Source organism: Seriola dumerili, unplaced genomic scaffold, assembly GCF_002260705.1.
Source record: "Seriola dumerili isolate Sdu_G_001 unplaced genomic scaffold, Sdu_1.0 BDQW01000291.1, whole genome shotgun sequence".
Taxonomy (NCBI): domain Eukaryota; kingdom Metazoa; phylum Chordata; class Actinopteri; order Carangiformes; family Carangidae; genus Seriola; species Seriola dumerili.
Window position 1 is genome coordinate 6,365,533 of NW_019174546.1, and position 25,914 is coordinate 6,391,446.

Below are 25,914 nucleotides of genomic sequence, written 5' to 3' on the forward strand. Positions count from 1 at the left end.
TATTTAGATATTTACAACAGATACCATCATTTAAGAAAAAGTGAGTTTTAAGAAGAGATTTAAAGGAGGACACTGAGTTTACCTGCCTAAGATCTCCTGGCAGGGAGTTCTACAGCTGAGGGGCCCAGACAGCAGAAACACCTTTGGATTTAGGAACGATTAATAGATCATTGCCAGAGCATCTCAAGCAGCGATGAGGCTCATAGAGACTTAGCAGATCGCAGATGTAGGCAGGACCCAGACCATTCAAGTCTTTAAAAAGAAGCAGTAAAATCTTAAGATCGATTCTAAAGCTCACAGGAAGCCAGTGAAGGGCAGCAAGGATTTGTGTCATGCAGTTGTTTCTCTTGCATGTAAACAGCCCTGGCAGCAGCGTTTTGTATCAACTACAGTCTTTGGATGTTTCGACTGCTGGTACCAGAATAAAGTGCATTGCTATAGTTGAGTCTGGAAGAGATAAAAGCATGTCTGACCTTTTCCAAGTCAGTAGAGGAAAGAAATGACCAGATCTGGCTTAGCCGTCTCAGTTGGGCAAAACTGCACCACTTTAGCCACTTGAGCATCAAAGGACAATTCTCAACCAAAAATAACACCTAGGTCGTGGTCCTCTCTTTGAACGTTGTTGGGTAAGTCACCCAGACTAGAAGAGAGATTTTTAATGCTGCGAGTGCTGGGGCCACAGGGAGTGATTATAATTACCTCTGATTTGGAGTCAGTCAGCTGCAGGAAGTTTTTGGACATCCAATTTTTTATTTCAGCGAAGCAGGACATAATACACGATGCATCCGTGGTACCAGGCTTTACTGGGACATATAATTGGGTGTCAACCGCTTAGCAATGGAAAGCAATGTCATGGCTATGCAAGATTTGCCTCAGGGGTAGCATGTATATGGTAATTAATAGTGGACCCAAAATAGACCCTTGAGGGACCCCACAAAGTAGAGAAGGACCTGTTCAACAGATAAGAGATCAGCCAATTCAGAGTCACCGATGTCAACATAGTTCTTCAGATGGCTGATTAAGACATCATGATCCACTGTATCAAAGGCTGAGCCGAGGTCAAGGAGAGTTATGTTCCTGATTTGTACAGCTGATTTGCATACTATATTTTAACCTACAACTGATCATGCCACAGTTTTGAAACGGTATCTACACCCTGCAAACTGAGCAGCAGTTTCTTCAATGGCTCCTTTGATAAGACGGAGAGGAAATGACATGTCCGGATGAAAATAGCTCTGCATCCTCCTCCTCCTCTCCTTCTTCCTCCTTTTCTTCCTTGGTCATATCTGACCCCGCTTTCTATCTGCCTCCCCTCTAGGTTCATCTTTGAAGATTACACTCCCACAAACTTTGACACGTTTCCAGCTGCCATCATGACAGTGTTTCAGGTTTGGCTCCCACAGATCCCCTCATTCTGCCTGCTCTCCATGACACATTGCACCCTGGGATATTTCTCACCCCAGGCGCAGATTAAACAACTCTGCTCACTCGCTCTCCACCCCCTGCCTCCGCTATCATCCCACACATCCATGCACACATATGCGCACATGAATATCAGACAAGTGAAACGTGAACGAATCCACATCAGATCTGCTACAAAACCAACTGCACTGTGAAAGAGTGTTTTGATCAGCACACACAGTAATTACTTATCTTGCTGCCATTTTTAATAACATATCTTTAACTGCTTTGTAGATGGGGAATAGTTCTCTGGTTTGGTGTATTTTTAAACCAGTGTTCTTTTGGATCCAATTTGAGCAATGTAATTATTTATGCTTAATATTCTGTGCATTTTCCTACAGATTCTGACTGGCGAGGACTGGAACGAGGTGATGTACAATGGGATTCGCTCACAGGGAGGCGTGCAGTATGGCATGTGGTCATCCATCTACTTCATTGTGCTCACACTATTTGGAAACTGTATCCTTGTTGAGTCCTCAAAAGTGGTCAGAGAGCTCTGATATGGCATCTACACCTGTACACAATATACCTGTATAAATCTGTCTCTACATTACACAGTGCAACATACGTTTATTTACATAAAAATGCAATTAACCCTAGTCAAATATTCATTGATCTTCCACTGAAATGAATGACATAAGGTTTTACTCTAGTCTCAATCTTCTTGTGTTGCATTTTCTAAAAGCGATTCACTTACTCGAATGCTGTGTTTAAACTTTATCTGTATTGCTTTGGATAGAAGACAAAAACATCAGCATAGACATTTGTTTGGGACCAAGGTGCAAAACATTAAACAAAGCACTACATACATGAAGAGTTAATCATGGTACTATACATGCATACTAACATTTATGTGACACAGTCCCTGAGTCACGCATTCCCTCAGATGTAATAAGTGCAACTTGTTAAATACTTTGCTTGCATCTGTAAGCCTCTTAATGGCTATTTCTTCTCAAAATTTCCACAATGTCTATGTACAGTATATCAATATGCTGTCATGTAAGGGATACAGGAGTAAAATCTAGATGTGTTCCCACGGTGTGGTTTGTGTGTGTTCTTAACTGCCTTCATGACAGACACGCTGCTGAATGTCTTCTTGGCCATCGCTGTAGATAATCTGGCAAATGCACAGGAACTGACAAAGGTTTGCACTTTTTTTTATTTTCTTATATGCGGGAGTTTACGGGTAAAATAATTGATTTTCTTGTAGTGTATGTAGCCATTAAAGTGTGTTGTGTGTTCTGGAGTGAAGGGCGCTATGTGGAGTTTTCTTATGGGCAACGTTTCTGTCTACATTCAGTATTACTCACCAAAACACACTTTTTGTATTCTTAAGGTCTAACAAAAGGTCTTGGTGCTTTACCACCACCTGACGAGCAAGACAGAGACCCAGTTGTAAAAACATTGCTCCATAGTCCTACTCAGAAACTCCACAGGGTACCTCATAGTATTCTTTAAAATGTGAACATGCTCCACAAAGTTGTGGGGCTTGTGAAAATCTGATTTTCTTTAAAAACTGTCAAAATTGAAGAAGAGGCAGAGGAATTATCCTGACTTAAACCCCTATCACAAGTCATACTACCACACTACATATCCCACAGTGCAACTTGATAGAATTTTTCATTGGCCCTACCTTTCTGATAAAGGCTCACATCCTTCAAACTCAACACTCCCAGTTTTTCTCAAGTCAAATTATCACCATCATCATTTTATTAGACTTCAAAAAAAGATCCACAGAAGCCTACAGTACTATTCATGTCAAGTAAACTGAACTTCATGTGTAAAATTAGTGGATTTCCTTTTAACATTATATATTCTTTATATATATATTCTCTTTCTCAGGATGAAGAAGAGGAAGAGGAGTTCTTCAACCAGAGATATGCCAGAGGCAGGGATGGCTTGATCTCTGAGTAAGTTATTGGTTTACAGAACCATCATTTTAAAATGAGACACTCAGAGTGTTCACAGCCCTTAAGTAAATCTTCATGTTCAAGTGTGGAGGTGTGAGTCAGATCAGCTCTCCTCTTGACCAAACGGAAAATTTGAATTGGACTGAAAAAATTGTACGATTCTTTTTTTTTTTTTTTTTTTTTTTTTTTTGTGGCAGATGCATCCAATGTAATCAAACTAAGATTTACTTAAGATGTGGATGCTGTGAGAAAACTGGCGGTGGTGCTACTTCTGTTATTGGAGAGATGTTCTATGAAATCAATATAGAGCTTAGCCAATAAGAACAATTGATTATGGACTCTCTTAGAACCAGTTGTTGGTGTAACAGGCAAATGTTTAAAACAGTATGTTCCTCAGTTCCTTCAGCTGCATGGTGAATGCGAAGAAACAAAGAAAGGCATGTGTAAGGCACTGATGACACAATAATGAATGTGGATTGAATGTGCTTGATTGAAAAGCATGACCCCTTACAGATTGCTTCAGCAGCTTTACTGAGACGCCTCCTGTAACTGTCTTGGCCTGTGATTGGTTGTTAATGAATTTCCTGCTCCTCTCAGTGACCTGGTGGCCTTCCCGCAGGTCTAATGATCCAGTAAGTCGGGAGGAGGAGGATGGCAGGAGGCGTTTTTCAGAGGTTATTGGGAACAGTGGGGAGTCTCACTGTGTCACTCTGCTGGGAGGAGGCACACTTTGGAGTGTGTCAGATTTTTGTATACTACTTAGTATGACTCGTCTGATTAGCATCACCACTGGAGCTTTTGGAGTGGGGAAAAAGCACCACATGACATATTACTGACCCAGAGTGACTGACCTGGCCTGTTAAAGGAATGTACTCATCAGTTTGCATGTTTTGCACCTTTAATTATAAACTGAGTGAGATCAGTGAATGTGTTGTTGCTGCTCCCCAGGTGGCCCTTTATTTATATGAAAAACAACTTGCAGAAACTTGCTTGTAATTCATCACATTTGTCCTTTTATAAGCTTATAAGCTTGACAAAGTTATGTTAAACTTGACTGCAGTGATTGTTTACAAAAGGCCTTGGAGCAGTGGTTAAAACGCATATCACACTGGGGACATTTGCCACATGTGACACCCCCTCGCTCTCCCAGCACTGTTTTCCTACTGTCACCTCCATATTGTTGGTGCATTCACAGGCTAAATAGTTGGAAAATCAAAGTTGTAAGACAAACTATAACTACTGTGATAATTATAATGTAATAATTAAACAGATCATAAGTTAAAGACATTATGTTTTTTGCACCAAATGCTCAAGTTTTGGATATTTGAGGTTTATTCATGAACACCTGAATAAACCAACAAGAAAGTGTTTTTTAAAGCAATTTCTTCTTATCAAGTGATAAAATCATTTCCACAAGACAGATGACTGTGATGAATTTCCTCTTTCAAGCCGTTTTAAGTCTCTGCAAGTTGATTTTTATGCAATAATCAAAGCGATCCATTAGCCGCCTGCAGGGAGGAAATCAAAGCAAAAACTTATGATGTTGTTACCAGTGATATAATGATTGGAAAAATCCCTGATATTGGGTCCTTCAAACTCCCTAACATCTCATAGATGCTGTTTACAGTACAGTCAAACAGGTAACTGTGTAGACTGTTTACTCTGTACTTTGACTCTTTAGTTGTGACACTGAATGTATCATTTGTCTGTTACATATTTGAATGTTAGTCTTGTATGTCTTGCAGCTATCAAGATGCTGATATTAATGTGCATTACAGTGTTTTGCTGGTCCCATCATGTTGTCTTGTTTTATGCCTGTTATGTGGCACTGACCAAAATGTTGTGTTCAAGGACACTGCGTAACAACAAACAAGAAATATCTATTATTTTATGGCCATGAAATTGAGTGCTCCTTAAATCACATTTCTACAAGATAAAGTACTGATTTCAGACAATTTGAAATCTGTATTTTGCCTCCTTTCTATACATTTTGTTCTGTGTCACAACAAATGTTCAGTGTATGTTGTTAAACACTAATGTCTTGTTTTCAAATAATCACTCATTGATTACATGGACAACAAAAGAATCTGAATACCAGTAAGTATGAATGTATGCATCCCTGTCACGCAGATTTGTCTCTTGAGTTTTCCTACTCAATTATTCCGATTATTTTCTAGATTTTACACTGTTTCTACTTTAATCCTGCACCTTCCCTTTTTTGTCCTTGTGGGTTTTGTTTTTCTCTTTTCCTTTATAATCTGTCCTTACCTCTCAGGTATTTTAATTTTTTGAGTTTTTGGATGTATTTGTACTTTTCAGCTTGAAGCATTTTGCTCATTTTTCCATGGGAATTTTTTTTGTGTTACTAAGCAAGTAACATTATAAATTCACAGAAAAGATTTGGCCTTTTCTTGCAGCTTTTATTTAATTTGTTTGAATATTCTTTTATATACCTGGTATGCTAAATGAACTCTAGTCTTGATGTTTCTTGTCAACAATTCCTGAGCTCTGGGCCTGTTGCTGCGTCATAGTGATGTGTAGTATGTTGTGCTCCTTAGTGGGAGAAGAAGACCCTACCTATACAGGAAACGTGCGATCCACCGAGGTCGTCCAAACTTCCCAGAGGACCCAGAGGGTGCAACAGCTGCCGCAGACGAGCAGCCTCTCAATGGCTCCAACGCCTTCACCAACCGCCGCGAGAGGAGGAGAAAAGTCAACATGTCAGTGTGGGAGCAGAGAGCCAACCAGCTACGCAAACGTCGCCAGATGGCGAGCAGAGAGGAGCTGTTTAGCAGCCCTACGGAGGACACCGTGGAAACTCCCACTATCGCCCACCACACCTCCACCCTTTCCCCAGAGGCCAGTCCGGCTCACCTGCCCGAGTCTCCCATGTCTGTTGGGATGCCCCTCCCCGAGCCCCCGATGTCCGTCTCTATCCCCATCCCTGAGCCTCCGGCGGCCGAGCCTCTGGTAAACCTGGTTGAGGATAAAACAGGAGGAGCTAACCACCGGACTACAGGTGGGGGCAGGCACAGGATTGCCCGCAAGTTCAGGCCTACTCAGGGGCCGGACGAAGGGGCCCGGCACAGACGTCACCGGCACCGCGATGCTCGCACTGAGGCCAAGAGTCTGGACTGTGCCCAGGCACCACATGAGGTGCCAATAGTGAGACGGTCACTGAGCCAGGAGAGGAAGATACTGGATGAGAGGGAAGAGAAGGATGAAAGAGAGGAGAAAGGAGAGGTAGAAGGAGGATCAGTCCAAGATGACTGTGGAACCTGTATCGTCAACCCATATGCAGAAGTCGGAGAAGACTGTAGAAGGTAAGGCTCGTGTATTTATCTGTGAAGAGCCTTTAAACGGTGTAACACTCATGAACTATTTGTATCATCGTATAAGTATCAAATAAAACTCAATTTGATCTGAAATGTATACTGGACCTTTTCCCCGTGAGAGAGGGAGAGAGAGAGACACTTAACACCTTGTAATCTCTCTCTATTTTTGTTGGTTCACATTTCTTCCATCTCAAACAATACTCACATGTCCTCCACACATGCTCTCCAAACTGGCTGTGAAGAGATCCTTTCCAAACATGTCCTTAAGGGGCAAAATCCACATTCCCACTGTATAACATTAGTAATAATAATAGTAATAATTGAATTTACACATTTCTGACAATTTCAACAAAAACCAAACATAAAAACTTTGTAAATATAGTAATTTGTAGCTAAACTGTCATCTTGAATTTCAACAGATTGTACAGGTGTACCTAATAAAGTGAATGTAGCACAAGGAGGAATTTTTGTACTAAAAAGAAAGAATTTGAAAGATATCCTTTTGTTTGGTCTAGCTCAGACTGTTTAAGGCTTGTATTAGCTTGTGCACACTTGCACAGAATGAGGACCGGTATGGACAAGAGAAGCAACTACAGCAACCGATAAAATCTTGACATGTAGACATGGGCATGTGAATATTGTTTTAAAACAGACTGTGTGAAACTATCCTTTTAAAACAAAAAAAAGACTAGGCATCTACAGGCGTGCTAGACACAGCCACAATGAGATGCAAAATGACTACAGAGAGATGCAAAACAAGCATAAAGAGGCGCAAAACCACCATGAACAGATGCATAACAACCACAAAGAGACACAAAACGACCAAACAGACCAACAGTTTTGTGTCTCTTTCAGTCTGCTCCTATGTATTTTGCTAATTAGCACTAAACCTAAAGTACAGCTGAGGCTGATGGGAATGTAATTAGTTTTGCAGGTACTTGGTCATAATCCAAAGTGCATTCTGAAATTTTGATCTTACGATGGCGCTAAAAAAAGGCAGGCATTCACCGGTGTTATTACAATTCAGTTCAACACAGTATAGTGGATCTTTTCTACAGCACTTTGTACAGGAAAAATGTTGATGTCATAACACATAAGTTCAGTGTTCAGTGATATGTTCTTTCCCATTTCAGAGCCGACATTCCTGATCCGCCGCAATGTGAGCAGCTGCTTGACGGTACCTGGTCAGAGCAAGGTGAAGGCGGGCACACAGACCAAAATATCCCAGTGGAGCCCGCTTTGGAGGCCACAGAGTACACTGTGAGCGCCATGGAAGCCGAGAACTGCCCGGTCGCCATCAAACGTGACAAGTCCAACCTGGAGGGAAGCGTGGCCATTGAAATGTCTGCACAACCGCTGCTGGAGCTCACACCCATGACAGGTAACTCTGTGATAACTTCACACTGCAGTCACACTCCTTTATTGCGGATCATCAATTGGGATTTAGTGTCAGTATCGCTCTGTATCCCAGTGTGTAGGTGTTTTTGACACCCGAGTGCCACACTTGCCCTTGTCTTTTTTTGATGAATCCATTGTGCTGGTGACTCACATTATTCTCTGTCATAGCAGTCATAGCAGTACAACTAAAACTGCTTTTTTTTCCTCCCCTTTTGCACTTCTGTTTGGGTTTTAGTGAACAGTAAAGAGTTGGAGGCGTACCAGTCCGAGCTGAGAGAGGGAGACGAGGACACGGAGGAGGAGGAACCTCCGATTCCTCCCAAACCTGTAGCTCCAGACAGCATGTTCATCTTCAAGGCCTCCAACCCGTAAGCCACCAAATCACAGATTCTCAAACACACTGCAGTGCTTTTTGCTCTTTTTAGTGCCTTTTTGTTTGTGCTCATTCATCAAGCGACAATTAATATCCTCCCCTCCACTGATCCACAGTATCAGAAGGATCTGCCACTATGTCGTCACTCTGCGCTACTTTGAGATGACTATCCTCCTTGTGATCGTGGCGAGCAGCATTGCACTGGCTGCTGAGGACCCCGTGTGCACCAGCTCAGACAGAAACAAGGTGAGATCCGAATGCAGCTTCTTCTTCTTCTTAAGTGTTTGTCGTTTTGCTCATGATCAGATCATAGGATAAAAGATGCTGCGGTGCATTGTAACTGAATAAAACTGATGAGGAGTGGGAGAACAGTGCACACTTAGGGACAGTGTCCCCTTGAAGACATGCATAGTGTTACACTCATTTGTAAATGTAAAAAGTATCAAAAGCAGTTGTGCAAAGAATTTAAAAATCAAAAACTTGAAAGTGGAGTTAAAACCCTGCATATTTTATCACCTACGCACACCTGAGCAAGGATGCAGTGAATGGAAGTGTAAGAGCTTTAGTATATTTTTGAAAATGACGATCCGACATTCACACACATTTGACCACACTAACAACAATGCTTTCACTGTTGTTGCAGCGCAGCAGATGTCAAGTAACCTGCTAATATCATCGACTGAATTTGATGTATACTTGCTCTTTTACAAACATTTATCCCCGAGGAAACAAACATCTGAATCAGACATAAAAAAAACACCAATTCACTCATTGTAAGATACCACTGATGAGGTTTTAGCTCAATGCATGCTCTTTAAGGTTTGATCTCAAGTTGACATAACACTGTGTCAGCAACAATGTGTCATGACACATTGGGTTTCACGCACATACAAGGTGAGAATCAGCAGTTTAGTCTGGGAAATAGCTGTGCAGTTTGTTTTTCACAACTCGGTATCACCGAAAGTGTCAAGAGTAACTAAATAAACACACTAGTAAAATCTACACTTTATTTTCCTAACATATGAGCAAAAGATAAAGAAAGTTACATTATTTATTTGCCATTCTTTGGACGGCTTTTTTTCTACTTACTCTAAGTCACTCACACAGTAACGTATCCTAGCAGATTTCATATATAAAACAGAAACCCTGCGTTACAAACTGGGTTGTGGAGTTTGAAAGACGATGCTATCAAGTACCATTGTGGGAAATGTAGGATCCAGTGTTTTTGGAGCATACCCATGTCTAAACATTTTTTATTTATTTTCACCATTCTTTTCCCAATATGTCTCCTGCGAGTCCTGTATTACTAAATCTCTTGAGTAACCCTTGCAGGACTCTAACAGCATCAAGCGAAAATTTGTGAGCCCTGATTCAAGGATCCCAGAGTTAGACAAAATCTGAATTCATTCAGCATCTTTGCATATTTATATAATCTATTCAGTCCAGTAATGAAGGTTACCTAGAGCTACACTTTGAAACTGCTTAGAGACACACTGATTCATCCTACAAGTCTTATTTAGTGGCAGTGAGAAGCTTGCTAACTGAAGGGTAACAAGGTCTTTGCCGCCGGCATGGGGCTAAGGTGTTTTTTGAGTTTTATGTAGGCTACTCTTTGAGAGCTGTACTACTATCAGTGTGTCCTGAATCCCATACTACAAACAACAGGTTTTGGGTGTGAAGTGTGTTCACAATGAAAAACTGAATGTGCATTTTTCTTTATGTTTGTAAATTACGCAGGTCCTCCGTTATTTTGATTATGTCTTCACTGGAGTGTTCACCTTTGAAATGATCATTAAGGTAACTGAAACATCACTCACTCACGCCTTTAAAGAACTTAACTTTGCTCCAGAATTACTCATAAGGTTTTGGTCCCGGTGTGTATTTAACGTGTTCACTTTACCTGTCCCTGTGGGTGTGTGTTTGTCCTCCAGATGATAGACCAAGGTCTCATTCTGCACGACGGCTCTTATTTCCGGGACATGTGGAACATGCTGGACTTCATTGTGGTGGTGGGAGCTCTGATTGCCTTTGCTCTAACGTGAGTCACTATCTAGTGCTGCCTGCCTATGACTAGTGACTGAGTCACTGCAGCAAATCATTTTCTGAGCATACAGTATTGTTATAAACAACCTTCCCTCAAACACAGCTTCAAAAAAAGGGAGAATGCAGTCTGCTTCATTGACAAAGGGGGCAGCTCAAAAACTGCAAATATGGAGGCATCCAAAGTCCTGTACAGGAAACGATGGATTCCTATGTAACTGGGGATTATAACACATGGGTGGGGTGTGTCATGACTGATGTTAAAGTATATATTTTTTTCTGTTGTCTTTTCCAGCGTGAATGTTACAGACAACTAACTGGACCTTTTGTGCCCTTTGTTGTACCGTAGAGGACTGTAGTGTATGTGAATTTCTCTGTTGTGAATATAGCTGTGATCCTCTGAGCTTATCTCTCTTTATGCCTCAATTTTTTCTCTGTTGTTCCTGTGGATTGTGTCACTGTTGGGGCTACCAGGAATGTGATGGGGTAAAAATTTTAGTCACACTAAATGTAAAACGTCTCACATACGCTTTTCATATATTTCTTTTATTTTCATGTGTCTGATTTTCCTTTTTTTTTTTTTTTTTTTTACTTAAAATGTTTTTGTTTTTTTGTCGTGTCTTTCAAATCTCACCAAACTGCAGAGCCTGGCAGGTATCAGGGGTAAAATCTTTGATAATTTGTGTACACTAAGAGGTCATTCGTTCCCACAAATTATAAATTTTTGCACAGTAATTAACTGAAAAAAAGTGTCGGAGTTCAAGCTTGGGCTTCACACAAGGACAAATACGATGAATAATATAACTGATTGTTGTGACCTTGATGGAATATATTCGTTTTTTTTGGCGGCTCTACACTAAAACACAGCTGCTAACCTACAATAACATCACATTTTCAGCCCAAGTGGGAGTGGGAAATTTAAGGCACAATTTCATCACATCATCATCACAATTTTCATAATTCAAGGACATGACTATGCAAGGTAATCTATAACTGTTTTGTGTGCACATATAATTAAGTCAAATTTAAAAGAATTACCAAAGATTTGACCCTTGACACCTGCTGGGCTCCGTACAAACACACTCAAGTTGCAGGTCTATGTTTCATTGTGTTTTTTTATTTTTTTTATTTTTATTTTTATTATTTTTTATTTTTTTGATATGCACTTGTATGGATTTTACTGTTTTTCCTTTTCACCATTGTAAATGTGTCTTTGTGCATCAGTTTAAATGTACCGCTATGTTCCTAATTGCTGTATTTCAATGTTAACAGGAACAACAAAGGCCGAGACATCAAGACAATAAAGTCACTCAGAGTTTTGAGAGTTCTGCGGCCTCTTAAAACTATCAAGAGACTCCCTAAACTCAAGGTATGATATAAACTTCTGCAAACACTCTCCAGTAGTTCAGTGTCATTTCACAGATCTCTGACAGATTTGATTTGCTTTGCCATCCTTCTTGTGCTTCTTCCCTACAGGCTGTTTTTGACTGTGTGGTCACATCTCTGAAGAACGTCTTCAACATCCTCATTGTGTACCAGCTCTTCATGTTCATCTTTGCTGTCATTGCGGTGCAGCTCTTCAAGGGGAAGTTCTTCTATTGCACTGACAGCTCCATGAATTCAGAGAAGGAATGCCAGTAAGTGGATATATCTGAACAGCAAAATGACTGTAACCTTCATGACATTTAAACTTCAGACAACAGAGAGCAATGGGCTGATTTTACTCAGAAGTCCCGAGTCAAATAGCTGGCAATACAAAGACTGCAGACTCACCAGTCAACAGGGTAATGTTTACAAGTAAAAAGATTTAAAAGACTTAATGTATTTCTCTTCATTGAAACTGCTGGTTTAATCAGCGAGTGAAGTGAAACGATTGCCTCCGGGCTGCTCTGCTCCCTACAGAGGCTACTACATTGACTACAGCAGAGACAAAAAGGAGGTGAAGAGGAGAGAGTGGAGGAGACATGAGTTTCACTACGACAACGTCTGCTGGGCCCTCCTCACACTTTTCACTGTCTCAACTGGAGAGGGATGGCCTCAGTAAGTGTACAAAATAATACACACAATTCATAGGCTTTTTTTCATCCCGAAATGTCTTCAGGTGAAGGAACCACTGGAAAGAACCAGTTTTCCACCTAACAGTGGTTTCAAGTGTCTTTTCTGCTGGCAGGGTCCTGCAGCACTCGACTGATGTAACAGAGGAGAACATGGGGCCGAGTCGGGGGAACCGAATGGAGATGTCCGTCTTCTATGTGGTTTACTTCGTGGTCTTCCCGTTCTTCTTTGTCAACATCTTCGTGGCTCTGATCATCATCACCTTCCAGGAGCAGGGTGACAAGATGATTCAGGAGTGCAGTCTGGAAAAGAACGAGGTGTGGAGCAGAGACTCAAACTAACACACACACACACACACACACACATGCGGATACATTCGCACGTATTGACGTAAGAATCAAGGGTCATCTGCAGCTCTGTGTGTCTGATTTGTTCAATTTCTCTCCATCAGAGGGCTTGCATCGACTTTGCCATCAGCGCCAAGCCGATGACCCGCTACATGCCCCAGAACAGACAGACCTTTCAGTACAGGCTGTGGCACTTTGTGGCGTCGCCCTCTTTCGAGTACACGGTGCTCGTCATGATCGCCCTCAACACCGTGGTCCTCATGATGAAGGTAAAGAACTCGGCAAAGCATAATCCATTCTGCAGCAGAGGTACAGTTAGACCTTGTGTTTGACATGTTTGCATAAGACTGAAACTAACTACTTTCAGTGACTTAAAAGGCTTAAAGACATGACAGTGAACAGTTCAGCCATTTTATTTTTTTGCGCTTGTGATGTAATTCAAGGAGAACTATGGCTTACCACAAAGTCAGTTTTATTTTCAGAGCTCTGATCAACAGATAACCATGTTATTATTATGTAACAGTGACATTGTTACTGTTACATAATATCACACTAACTCTAAGCGACAAAATTGATTCAAAAAGACAACAGTTGGATCTTTGTGAGGTCAAAATGCTTAAAAATGACCTGCGTCGTCGACCATTGCACACATATGTTTGTGTATGTTAAAAGTGAAACACAATACATATGTGTGCAGATTTCCTGGAGTGACTTTATTGGGTTATTCATCCATTGTAAGATACTTTTTGTACAATATTTTATGATTTCTCTTTTTCCTAGCTTATCACTCTATTTTTGATGTTTTGATGTACTGTTTTGTGTCTTGTACCTCTACTCTTTGAGATTCACTCTTTAAATTATTAATTGCGTTGCGGTGTTTCTAACCTCGCCTGGATTGGGTGGTTAACCACAACAGCTGGGATCAAAACGTTGTCCGTTTAAACAAATGTTGTGGCTTGGACTCAGTGAGCAGGTGCTACTTTTTACATTGAAGCTGGTTTTCAACAGCCTTGCACTTATACGCGATGTGTGTATAATTACACCCCTTCAATGATGTGGGAACATGGCAATATCGCTAAGAAGAAGTCTCACAGGGAAAGAAATACAAACACAGTTAGATGATCATTCAGGTCCTGAACAAACTCCCATGTTAGTCTAACTTTTTTGGCAAACAGTAAAATTATTTCCCAGATGTCCATAGTAAACTTCCATCACAGTTGCAGACCTGCTGCACTTACCATAGTTGTGCACACTGTTTTTTCTGTCAGTAACATTTTGGGTGCATTCACTTCAGGTTTGACTTCCAAATAAGGTGGTCTAGGTAATCTGGCTGAATTGTCAGCTTGTTTACATCGTGTCTAGAATGACACCTCCAGATCTCAGCACTTACCGTGTCAGTAGTTTTATTATAGCCAATGGAAATTAGGGTGAAAGCTGTTAAAGTTCAAATATACTGCAGCTTTCCTTTAAGAACAGACAAGTTTTTGAGTTCTGGAAGAAACGACCATGTGTGAGCCTCGAGACGTGAATGCCAAAGACTTTTCACAGTGCTCATGTTCATTTATAGTTTCTCCTCGAGGTTTGATTGACACCAGACTTGACAGCAAAGACCACGCCTTTCCAAACAATTTTTTTTTGTTTGTTTTTTGTTTTTTCAGAAGAGTTACTGCTCAATACTGCTGCACCACAATAGCTGAACTTTGACAAAAATATAAATAAAGGCAATGATTCACTGTGATGGACAACTAATCTCAAGCCTCTGCAAGAATATTTTCATATCAAAATGAATTAAACCGACAGCTTTGCATGATCAGAAAATCGATTAATTCAAGGTATTCTATGGAAAATGATCAGAAGTGTTGTACAATACGCTAAATTTATTGTTGATGGGATAAAAAAAAAAATGCAAAGCCTATGTGGTGGTCTTTAAAAGTGGGAGTGGAGGTAGTTATCATGTCTGGCCAAATGTAACAGTTAAATCCAAAACAATCTGTATCAGTGATGTTATTAATTTAGTGTTTTTCTCCTCAGTACCACTCAGCCCCGACAGCGTACGACACAGTCCTGAAACACCTGAACTCAGCGTTCACTGTCCTCTTCTCGATGGAGTGCGTACTCAAGATTATGGCATTTGGTTTTATTGTGAGTATTATTACAAGAAAGGAGTCATTTAAATTCCAGATTATCCAGATTAACTATCATCTCGATTAACTACTATTGAATTTGTCTATGTTGAGTCAAATCATGAACAAATTTTTCTTTCCCGCAGAACTACTTTCGAGATACTTGGAATATTTTTGATTTCATCACTGTTCTTGGCAGCATCACAGAGATAATTGTGGATTTACAGGTAAGATACTGCCAAGACAACATTCTTTTTCACAATGTTGTGACCCTAAAATAAAGAAAAAAAAAAGACTTAAATATACGGCTTTGAATGCAGCATTCTTTCGTTCCAAGTTTCCTCGAGTGCTATGATCCCTGCCTCCAGACAAAACTTAAGTCATGTTGTGATGAATTTCGCCATCTGTGTTTTACATCCTCTCTATGACCCTTCTGTCTGCCACTCTCTCCCGCTCTTTTGCGTCACCCTCTCCCCAACCGTTTTGTGCGTCTGTCCCAGTCGGTGAACACCATCAACATGAGTTTCCTGAAGCTTTTCCGAACAGCCAGGTTGATCAAGCTGCTGAGACAGGGTTACACCATCCGTATCCTGCTGTGGACCTTCGTACAGTCGTTTAAGGTCAGACATATTATTATCTATTTTCTTCTGTTTTTCTATATAACAAATTTAAATTCTTGCCTTGATGACAGTTCAGTTTTAACCACCTGTCTTTGTTTTGTTTTTTCTGCCACAGGCTCTTCCTTATGTCTGTCTTCTCATTGCAATGCTGTTCTTCATATATGCCATAATTGGAATGCAGGTATAACGACATTTAGCTCCATCATATCACAAATAGCAGACTCTCAGCTGGCTGTAATTAGCTATTCTTTTTAGCCAAGTCTTCTAAAACACACAGTTATGTTCAGGGATCCTGTTTAAGACTGGAATAAGTTACCAAACAGTTTTAGAGAATCAAGAATTTTTAAGAAACGAATGCAGATGTAGCTGAAGCAGTTAAATGAATTTAGTGGATGGTTGTCTTCTTAAAGTAGCTATTGTGTTGTAATTTGTGTGAGCTTGTGTGTCTATATTACATGAGGTAATTTTAACCATTTATTGATATTCTCAATAGTTGTAACTGGTATTGTTTTGGGATCAGCTGCTTTGTTTTGTTGGGTTATTATGTTTTTCAGTTGGATCTTGCTTTCTTGAATTTTTTTTTTTGCACATCTTTTAATGTGTGGACCCAGGTATGATTAGCAGCTAATAAAAGAAACAAAATGATTATTTTACTGAAGCAGCCCGTTCTCTGCAGGTGTTTGGAAACATCAAGCTGAACGACGAGAGTCACATCAATCAGCACAACAATTTTAAGACGTTTTTCAGCGCATTGATGCTTCTGTTCAGGTGGGTTTGTCAAAAATTTGTTCACAGCCTCATGAAAATTTAAGTTAATGTTCAGTTTGATTTAAATTAATACTTTTTTTTTTGCGAAGTTGATATGTATTGGATGATATCTAGATTTTTGTTTGTGTTTAAACCATCAGGAGTGCGACAGGAGAGTCCTGGCAGGAGATCATGCTCTCCTGTCTGTCAGGTCAGGAGTGTGAGCCAGACCCTTCCATCTCCCCCCTGACCATGTCTCCAGACCACGAGGGAGGCTGTGGGACTGACTTCGCTTACTGCTACTTCGTCTCGTTCATCTTCTTCAGCTCGTTCCTGGTCAGGGCCGAAACCTTCCTGCACCAACACCTCTCTCTGCTGTTTTTCACGCTGCTTTCCTCCTCAAATCATCTGTTGATGTTCCTCCTCAGATGCTGAATCTGTTTGTGGCTGTGATTATGGACAACTTCGAGTACCTGACACGAGACTCCTCAATCCTCGGTCCTCATCACCTGGACGAGTTCGTCCGCATCTGGGGGGAGTATGATCGTTTGGCATGGTGAGAGTTTATTACCTTATTACTGCTGCATCTTTTACATATTAAGTTTTATTTTGTTACAAGCAGACCTGATCAACATTCATGTTCTATGTGTATCCAGCAGAGGGCAGCCAAAGGGTGTGAAATGTTAAATACCTTAAAGTTTCAGTACATTGAGCAGACATGCTTTGTACAAGTTGGTTTTCAAGTCCGAAGGAGATTCTAAACTTCCTTGTGCTAAAGTTAAAGAAAATAAAAACAATGTGAGTCATTAAATATTTAAATGCTATGTTTCAAATGCCAAACAACACTTTGGAATATGAGCTAGCTGTTTGTCTTGATCAGTATTAGTTATAAGTTTTATACCTCTTTTCACTGACCTCTCCACCTTATTCTTCTATTTTCTCCTAAAGTGGTCGTATCCACTACACAGCCATGTACGAGATGTTGACACACATGTCGCCGCCCCTGGGCCTGGGTAAAAAATGTCCTGCTAAGATCGCCTATAAGGTACTGAAAACATGATCCCTTTTTCCCAAACATAGAAAGGCTAGATGAACTGACAACTCAAGTAAAATCTTTTATATATATATATATATAATATAAATCCATTGTATACTGTGTACAACAGAGAAGAGCCATACTAATTACAAATAAGGTGCATTCAAGGGATCATTACAACATAATTGAGAGTAATAAAACTGAAGGATACAGTTGAGTTTAAAACTTTGTTTGTCATGTTTAAAGCTAAAAACAGATTATTGCCTTAAGATTTACAGAAGTTGTTTGTTTTAAGATCAGCTGCTGATGATCAAGTCACATTTGAAATGTTGTTCAACGATTATTCAATTTAATAAAATAAAAAGACACCAAATAATTCGATGATATAACTTATTTTGAGAAGGGGCCTGGTGATATAAGCTCTCTCTCCTCCCTGCTCCTTTTCAATCATGGAATGTGTATTATGTTGTTATATGTTGTAACTTTTGTGTTGGAAGTGATTAAAAGAATAAATAATTAATAAAAGAATGTCCCTCTGTCTTCCTCTCTCCGTTCCTCGTCTTCCTCAGAGGTTGGTGTTGATGAACATGCCTGTGGACGAGGACATGACCGTCCACTTCACCTCCACTCTGATGTCGCTCATCCGCACAGCTTTGGAGATCAAAATAGCTCGAGGTCAGAGTCATGTGGCGTTCAGGACTGACACTAATGATTGTTTTTATGATTTTGTGAATGATGAATGAATTGTTGGGTCTAAAGCCCAAGATGGCATCTTTAAATTGATTGTTTTGTCTGACCAACAGTCCACTCAAAAAAACATGTCAACATATTTTAATCAACTGACTGATCCTTTCAGCTTTAACGGCAATCAGTCAATATAGAATATTCTGAATGTGAACGTTTGTCACAGGTGGTGAGGACCGTATCGCTCTGGATAGTGAACTGCAGAAAGAGATCAGTATCATTTGGCCTTATCTGCCCCAGAAGACGTTGGACCTACTGGTACCTATCAACAAAGGTCTGGCTCTAACTATGGAGGAAATACTCAGTGTAACACTGAGAGACAAGCAGTAACAGTTAATGTAGTGTGTCTGCCCTCACAGATACGGACATGACCGTGGGGAAGATCTACGCTTCGATGATGATAATGGACTACTTCAAACAGAACAAAGCCAAGAAGCTCAGGCAACAACTAGAAGCTCAGGTCGGCTCATTATAAACTTCCTGACACCTTCTTTTGTAATTTGATTTTTCTTATTGGCAATCAAATTTCTCACCCAGTCCTACAATTATTATTCAAAGAAATAATTTTTATATAACCTCACAGCACAGTTTCAATTATCTTCTATCAGATCCATTAGACTTTTCTTTTACAGTACTGTGGCATGCTTGAAAATGAATGAGCTGGAGGGAAATCCTCTGACTTGTGTTTTTGTTCCTCATTTCAGAAGAGTAACTTGATGTTCAAGCGTCTGGATGCCTCCACCCTCCCAGAGGACATTCTCTCCAACACCCAGCCTCTGCCAATGATGGCTCACAGCGCTGGTTCAGCCCTGTGAGTCTGCAACATGTGTGCAAAGTTGTGTACCTGTGTGTGTCTCTATTTTGTGTTTTGCTCACTATTTTTCCCAATCCTGACACAGGACCAGAGGAGGCTTTGTGGCTTTGAGCCCGATCTCACCCCAGGAACTGTTTTTGCAGCCCATCAGCTCTGACACTGATGCAAATCAACAGCAGAATCCGGTAAGACGGAGGGCCAATGTGAGCATAAATCATTAATACCACAGCCATGTCCTAGAGCAGTGATTCACAACTTTTTTTATTTTATATACAACCCTTTGAAACAAAGAACTGTCAACTTGCAACACCTTTTCACAAGTTGCCTTGATGTAGGGGTGTGACTGTGGATGTGTTATGAGACCATGGGCCACTGGGCACAGACATATAAAAGCCCCCCTCCTACATAGGGACCAGACTCCCAGACTAAAAGAAGATTTTACAGGTGAATCAGAACCCTCAGAACCTTCCTGCTACAGCAGATCCACACTGACACTATATTTTCTGTATTTATACAGAAAAGCACACCAAAGAATGTCTGAGATGCAGGTTAGGAGATATTCTGCTGTTTTGATTTAAATGCCTCACTAATTTTATTGTATTTTAATCAAATGTTACCGTAGCTGTCCAGCTGTAATTTGAAAATAAAATGAGTGAAAATATGAAATGATTTTTTGGCAGATATTCTATATTAAAAGACTCTGGTCCAGATCAGGAGCCAAAAAATTGAGAAGAACATTCCTACTCTTAACTGAGCTCTGAGTTTTTTAACAAGAAATGATAGTAACAGTAATTTCACAGAGAGGCTCCGACCAAGGGGCACCCAGGACCCTTTCGGCCCCTGGGCTTGTGCTGGGTGGGCCATCAGTAATCCATCCACAGTTGTAATCAAGTAAACAAAAGTGCAATTTTATTTTATTTTCCATTTTTAATTATAATTTTAGGTCAAATTTTGGTTCATATTTTTTTCTTCTTGGGAACCACTGACTTAAATCACAGATTTTCAAAATATATAAACCACAACATTTTTATTTCAGCATTTAACTGTTCAGGAACGGTATGAACATGTTTCAGCTGGTGACACTGCTCTGACTTTGCTCTCAGTGCCTTGCAGAGCACGGCATCGCTGACTCTCTCTGTGCTCCTGTCTTGGTTATGTTTTAGTCCCGTGGAGGTCGGAATAGCAGAGGCGGACTATCAGATTGTTGATGTTTTGCTGTGCATACTGTCTGGTTTTACTGGTATACACTGCCTGCTAGATGAATGATACGAAATTATTCTGAAATCCCCACGTTAGTGTGCAGAGGAATGTGTTCGGCCCCTGGACAGATGTTGTCTGGCTCTGTTTGTGTAGCTAGTAAGATCTGAATATGCATGACTACATGTCCTTCCAAGCTGAAATATGGATCCCATCTTTCCCTGTAAACTGTTATGTTTTTTGTCTGTTCTTGCTCTTCTTCTTCACTCTTCCCTCCTCTTACACAACCTCACTCTGTTTCTCTCCTTCCTTGAAGTCAGTTTTCCTGTTGCTAGTTGTTGATCTGTCCGTTTTTGGCTGGAATGGCTTCTCATTGGATGGCGAATGGTGATGGCTATGATAGATGACCCTCAGTGATGGAATGGTTTGTCTCCCTCTCACCTGAACTGGACCTCTGTGTATAGAGGCAGTCCTGGCGGGGACGAGCCTGATCGGTGCTCTGTCTCTCCTTGCCCTCCTCTCTTGTTTCTGTACTCACCTAGGTGGGCGAGTGCAGTAGGGGGATTGAAGCCCCACTGGAGCTTCCGCTAGGGAGGGGCCTGTGTGTGCGGGCCTCTTCCATGCCCCGTCTGGCAGTAGATTCGCAGGTACACACATCTTCCCTGACATGGAATGACTGGATCTTGAGGACTTCACTGGCTGCATGGGCTCTAATGCCAAAGTGCCTCGATCTTTACGTGCACGAGATGCAGAGAAGTTTAAATCACTAGAGTTTTGGTTTGTCTTTTGCTCCTCTGGGATTAAGGCTCAGTGAATTGTTAGAAAGGGATGTGATCCTTGAATGCTGAATCGCCTTCTTACCTCAATCTGTTTCATTTCCAGAATAAAGGAAAGACTAAAATGTACTGCGTAAAGCATGATAAAGAATCGCTAAACACACTGGTCCACTTATTTCTGAATGAAATAATCTGAGTGTAATTAGAGTATGTGTAATGTTTCCTTTGTGTATGTACCCTGTGCTTGCATGTTTGTGTTTGTCCGTGTGCGTTGTCACATACAAGCAGTCAGAGGTTGCAAGCGGCTCCATGAAGCGTTCAGCGTCCACTGTTGGGGATCAGCGGGTGAACGGTCTTTGGCAGGAGGAGAAAAGTCCCGAGCGAGTATATCGACCTCGTCACAAAAGCTACAAGGCTGCTGGTAACTCCAAGTCACAGTGTACATACGCCACCACAGACGAAGACTTACAGATAAGCTCTTCACCATCACTTCTCCTTTAATTCTGTTATTTTGTGTCGTCCCTTTTCTGAATGTCTGTCCACTAGTTTCTCGGTCTGAACACAGGCAGCAGGGCGACAGGGAGCGTGGCCGGTCTAAGGAGCGCTGTCACCTCCTCTCTCCAGACACGTCTCGTTGCAACTCAGAGGAAAGAAGCTTGCAGCCCTCACGATCCTCCAGCGTAGAGAGAGAACACCCCCAAGATAAACAGGTAAGTCAGAAAAACTCCAAAAACTCCAATTAACTCATGAGAACTGAACAGCAACAAAGCAAGGTGAAAAACACACTGACGTCTGTAAAATTAAAAGTGAAGAAGCAAATTTACCTTCCGTGTAGTCTTTTCTTACACATCAATCACCCTGTTCATATTGTTTTTGATGAGTTTAAATGTTCACATGAATGTTGCTGTTGCTCTGCGCAGGCCACTAAAAAAAGGTTCTTTCTATTGCATTGGGGACAAGAATAGAGAAGCATTTTGTGATTAGAAAACAGCTGACTATGTAGTCTAAAGCTGTAGAAAATGTCTGCAGCATGCTTCCCACTACAAACTCAAGATGGGTGGTATAGTTGCAATATTACAGAAAATTACAATATAACAAATGCATGTAAATACACATGAACTGTGTTCTGTTGTTATGCATTACATTACACAAAACCTTCTATAACTTCAGTTTTAAATCATAATTTGCTCGAATTCATTAAAGTGGAGAACAGAATTTGTAAAACCATAGGTTATTGTCACATCAACAGACAGATTCCACTGAAAGTCAATACATATTAACATTTTTTACTTTCAACTTTTAAATTGCTAGTTTAAATAGGCAGATTAACGGTGCTGCATACATTTGCATATTAATGAGGTAAGGTCCAGATTCTTTTGAAACGTCTCATTCATGATGATAAAGTACTAGTGCTGTATGTGTTCTTTTGTCTTGGAGGTCATAGCAGGACATGATGCAGTCTGAGTGCTTCTTGTTCTTTATTCTTGTCTTCAGGGCAACAGCTCAGACAGTCCAGTGCCATCCACCTCAGAGTCCAGCACCCCCAGCGGCCGACGACCATTATCGCAAACACCAACCCGCTCTCGCCCTCACATCTCCTACTCCCCGCTCGTGTGTCGCACACAAGCCTCCGTCGGTGAAGACGAGGATGAACAGGGCAGCCCAGAGACCATAAGGCGAGGCAAGCCCACCTGGGAGACTGAAGAAGGGGTCGCAGGAGAGAGGCGGAGTGAGGCAGGCCGACACCCGTCCCCACCTCGACGCTACCCCTCCGAGCCATTCCTGGCCTCACAAGAGGACGACCACAGCCCAGACCCCTCCGGTCCCATGGAGACGTTGACCTTTGAGGCGGCTGTGGCCTGCAGCCTAGGACGCGCAAACACCATCAGCTCGGCCCGCCCGCGCTTGCGGACTGGCTGGCAGGTCCCCAACGGACACTTTCGGAAGCGTCTGGCGCAGACGACTTCAGTTACTGGCTGTGATCCTCTCAGCGACACAGAGGAGGACGACAGGTGCTAGGGACAGGAGGCACAGCATGGAAGAAGAGGGGGAATCCCAGAGAGGTGTTAGAGGAGGACGCTGTACAACAGTGTACAGAGTGAAGGTCAATGTGACTCTTTTTGCATCAGTGCTTTGAGGCCATGAGCCCTCTGGATGTTTGGTAAAATGTGAACCCAAAACGACGAAGAACAATACTTCCTGAAACTGTAGTTGCCAATTCACACAGAACACTGACAATGAATAAGGTCTATTTCCTGACTTGTACTTGATGATAGAGAGTAATAATACACCTCAAATAGTCATGGGATGCAGAAAATACATGAAATGAATGGATCAAATTATGTCATTTGTGTCAATATAAGGTATTTTCATTTCTGAATATGTTTCTAAATGATTCAGTGTTGCTCTAAACGGTATTTATCTGTGGGGTGTGTGAATATGTAACTACATTTTCTTATAAATTACGTGTTTTTGTAAATACATTGTGATCATCACACCATTGCCATTTATTAGACCAGATCAATAAAACAAGCCATCCTGAAGAGGCGATCTGATCCTTTACCAGACAATGTGGATACTAATATGTAACACTCAATAATGCTGGATTTTTTTACAGTATGAATGAATGTGCAGGGGAAAAACTGCTTGATTTTCCCCAACATTTTTGTTTTTGGTATTGAACAAAATAAGTTGTGAGATATGAATACAGTTATAGAATAACGTAGAAAAGATGCTTATTTGTTAATTCACTCTGCTCACCATGCCTCCACCAAACCTCAAACCTTTAAAATTTCTTAATTATCCTTCAAAACAGTCTGTTATTTTTATTTTTACTAGTCTACACCTTTTAAATGAGAACTTTCCAACAGTTATATTTAACATTTGATTTTGAGAGTTGTAGGCCGTGTAATTTTAACCACGACCGGATATAAAAAATAAATGATCTTTCATCTATTTTCACCTTTTTTCTTCCTTGTGAATATTGTATGAACCATTGCAGACGATGACTGTAGAAACACTGTAGACACACCATGACACATTTTGCTTCACAAATTAACATTAACTCTATTACTTACTAATAATGTACAGAGAAATTATGCTGTTTGTAACATTTAGAGAAAAAGATGATGAACAGTATGAGCTGACGAGCTTTAAAGGTAAAGGAATCTTTGAAAATGTTCATTTTAAGGTTTGTGTATTTGTTTTATTTGCCTGAAGAAGGCCAATTCTGTGAAACTCACTTAACCAAAAACATGGAGATTTGTATCATAAATTCCTGGAATGCAAATACTTTGTGGGTTTTTATGTGTACAATAGCTGTATATACAAATAAAGGTGTCCTCAAGTTGTGATGTCTTTTTATTTTTTATTTTGTAAAGTGTGGTAAAACCATGAGAGCATTGCAATACCAGTTTCTAAAAAAAAACTAACCAAAGTACATTTGGAAAATTTCTGTTTGTGCATTTATTTCTTGCTTTATTTAATATATATTGTTATCTCTATACACTAAACCTACTTTTGTTCATACGGTGGTATCTGAAAGATGCAGGTACTTGTTTATATTGTTTTACACACTCACACATTGTTGAAGCTAGCCTCTGCCAAATAATGGATTTTCCCATTGGCGTTTTCCCTTTATCTGCTTGTCTGATAATCTGAAAGATAATGCTGTGCCTTTTCTGTTATGTATTAGAAGCTTAATCGTACAGTATGTCAAGTAGAGAGATCTGTAACAGACCACATATTTCCATATTACATTTATCATAATAATATTAAACAAATGAAAGTGACTACACAATAATAGCTTATATATTCAAATAAAAAATACATAGTACACAGAATGAAAGAGTTTTCAAAAATTCACTTAAAAAATTTAATTCTGTAGATGTTTGTTTTAAAGCCTCCTCTAAGGACGGTATTGGCATCTACACCGTGTTTGACTGCCATCTCTCTGATCCTTCTATTAGTTTTGTAGCACTTGTTATGGCTGAATTCGATTTAGCTGCTTCAGTTTTAGGGTCCTGGTGCTGACTGACAGTCACACACATGACTTACAACAGACACATTATTAAGGTTATTATTATTATTATATAAGATATTAGTAACACCTGTGCTTTTCTTACCTTGACAAGTCAAAATATCTGATGTTAAAAAGGCAACAGGTCCTCCAATCTAGTTCTACACAACCTGCAAACTGAGCAGAGGTCTAATCAGTGAGTAAGTGAAAACACCTGTGTGAGTGAGTGTGGGTGTGCAGGGCTGTTTAATTTTAGAGAATTTAAAAAAAAGTTAAGTCTCAAAGTTAAATAGTAATTATACTGAAGGTCAACGTCAACGATTATGAATAATATATTTACCCATCAAGGTAATAACATTTACAATAAAATTAATCATTGTTCTTTTAAAATACATTATGATATTTTTAACATTCAAATTTTGCTTACCTTGTTAGAAATTGACAAACATATTGATATTAGTGTTTGCGAAGGACAAAATGAAAACAGTATACTGTTAAGATATACACAGCTAGGCCACATACTTGGTAGTTTAAAATCTGACCAAAATTTCGCAATAGAAGCACAACTGAAGAAAAGATGAGAAAGTGAAAGCTTCTGAGAACAGCAGTGGAAGAAATATTCAGATCATTTACTTTAGTAAAGGTACAAACATATGATCAGAAAAATGTACTAATGGGAGTTTTTTTTTTTTTTTTTTTACACATGGACATCTTTAATTTCATGTTAGAATAATTTATTATGATAATTGATTTATTGATGGAGTCTATTAATTATCAATCACTGTTAGCAATTATTCTTTATTTTGTTGATGTCATTAAAAGGGGTGGGACTTGGCTCTTTCTTGAGACTACGTAACAGAAATGATCCAATCACCAGCGCAGAATCACCCCCCTCTTACGTCATATCAAACGGACCGATA

General features: G+C 40.3%; 1 protein-coding gene across 1 annotated transcript in view; it reads left to right on the top strand.

Moving 5' to 3' along the window:
• The window catches only part of LOC111230977 (voltage-dependent R-type calcium channel subunit alpha-1E-like), a 46,129-nt gene extending 27,125 nt beyond the window's left edge, over window positions 1-19,004 (top strand). The window contains exons 16-42 of the mRNA XM_022757888.1: window positions 1,319-1,388; window positions 1,803-1,920; window positions 2,538-2,605; window positions 3,304-3,371; window positions 5,930-6,694; window positions 7,840-8,087; window positions 8,340-8,472; window positions 8,594-8,723; window positions 10,215-10,274; window positions 10,409-10,515; window positions 11,790-11,886; window positions 11,994-12,154; window positions 12,420-12,557; window positions 12,688-12,889; window positions 13,024-13,188; window positions 14,951-15,061; window positions 15,189-15,269; window positions 15,543-15,662; window positions 15,778-15,843; window positions 16,339-16,430; window positions 16,571-16,745; window positions 16,838-16,965; window positions 17,358-17,454; window positions 18,015-18,120; window positions 18,356-18,463; window positions 18,549-18,649; window positions 18,894-19,004. Of these exons, the coding sequence (XP_022613609.1) occupies window positions 1,319-1,388; window positions 1,803-1,920; window positions 2,538-2,605; window positions 3,304-3,371; window positions 5,930-6,694; window positions 7,840-8,087; window positions 8,340-8,472; window positions 8,594-8,723; window positions 10,215-10,274; window positions 10,409-10,515; window positions 11,790-11,886; window positions 11,994-12,154; window positions 12,420-12,557; window positions 12,688-12,889; window positions 13,024-13,188; window positions 14,951-15,061; window positions 15,189-15,269; window positions 15,543-15,662; window positions 15,778-15,843; window positions 16,339-16,430; window positions 16,571-16,745; window positions 16,838-16,965; window positions 17,358-17,454; window positions 18,015-18,120; window positions 18,356-18,463; window positions 18,549-18,649; window positions 18,894-19,004 (3,826 nt within the window). The remainder of the gene's footprint in view (window positions 1-1,318; window positions 1,389-1,802; window positions 1,921-2,537; window positions 2,606-3,303; window positions 3,372-5,929; window positions 6,695-7,839; window positions 8,088-8,339; window positions 8,473-8,593; window positions 8,724-10,214; window positions 10,275-10,408; window positions 10,516-11,789; window positions 11,887-11,993; window positions 12,155-12,419; window positions 12,558-12,687; window positions 12,890-13,023; window positions 13,189-14,950; window positions 15,062-15,188; window positions 15,270-15,542; window positions 15,663-15,777; window positions 15,844-16,338; window positions 16,431-16,570; window positions 16,746-16,837; window positions 16,966-17,357; window positions 17,455-18,014; window positions 18,121-18,355; window positions 18,464-18,548; window positions 18,650-18,893) is intronic.
• The last annotated feature ends 6,910 nt before the right edge of the window (window positions 19,005-25,914 follow it).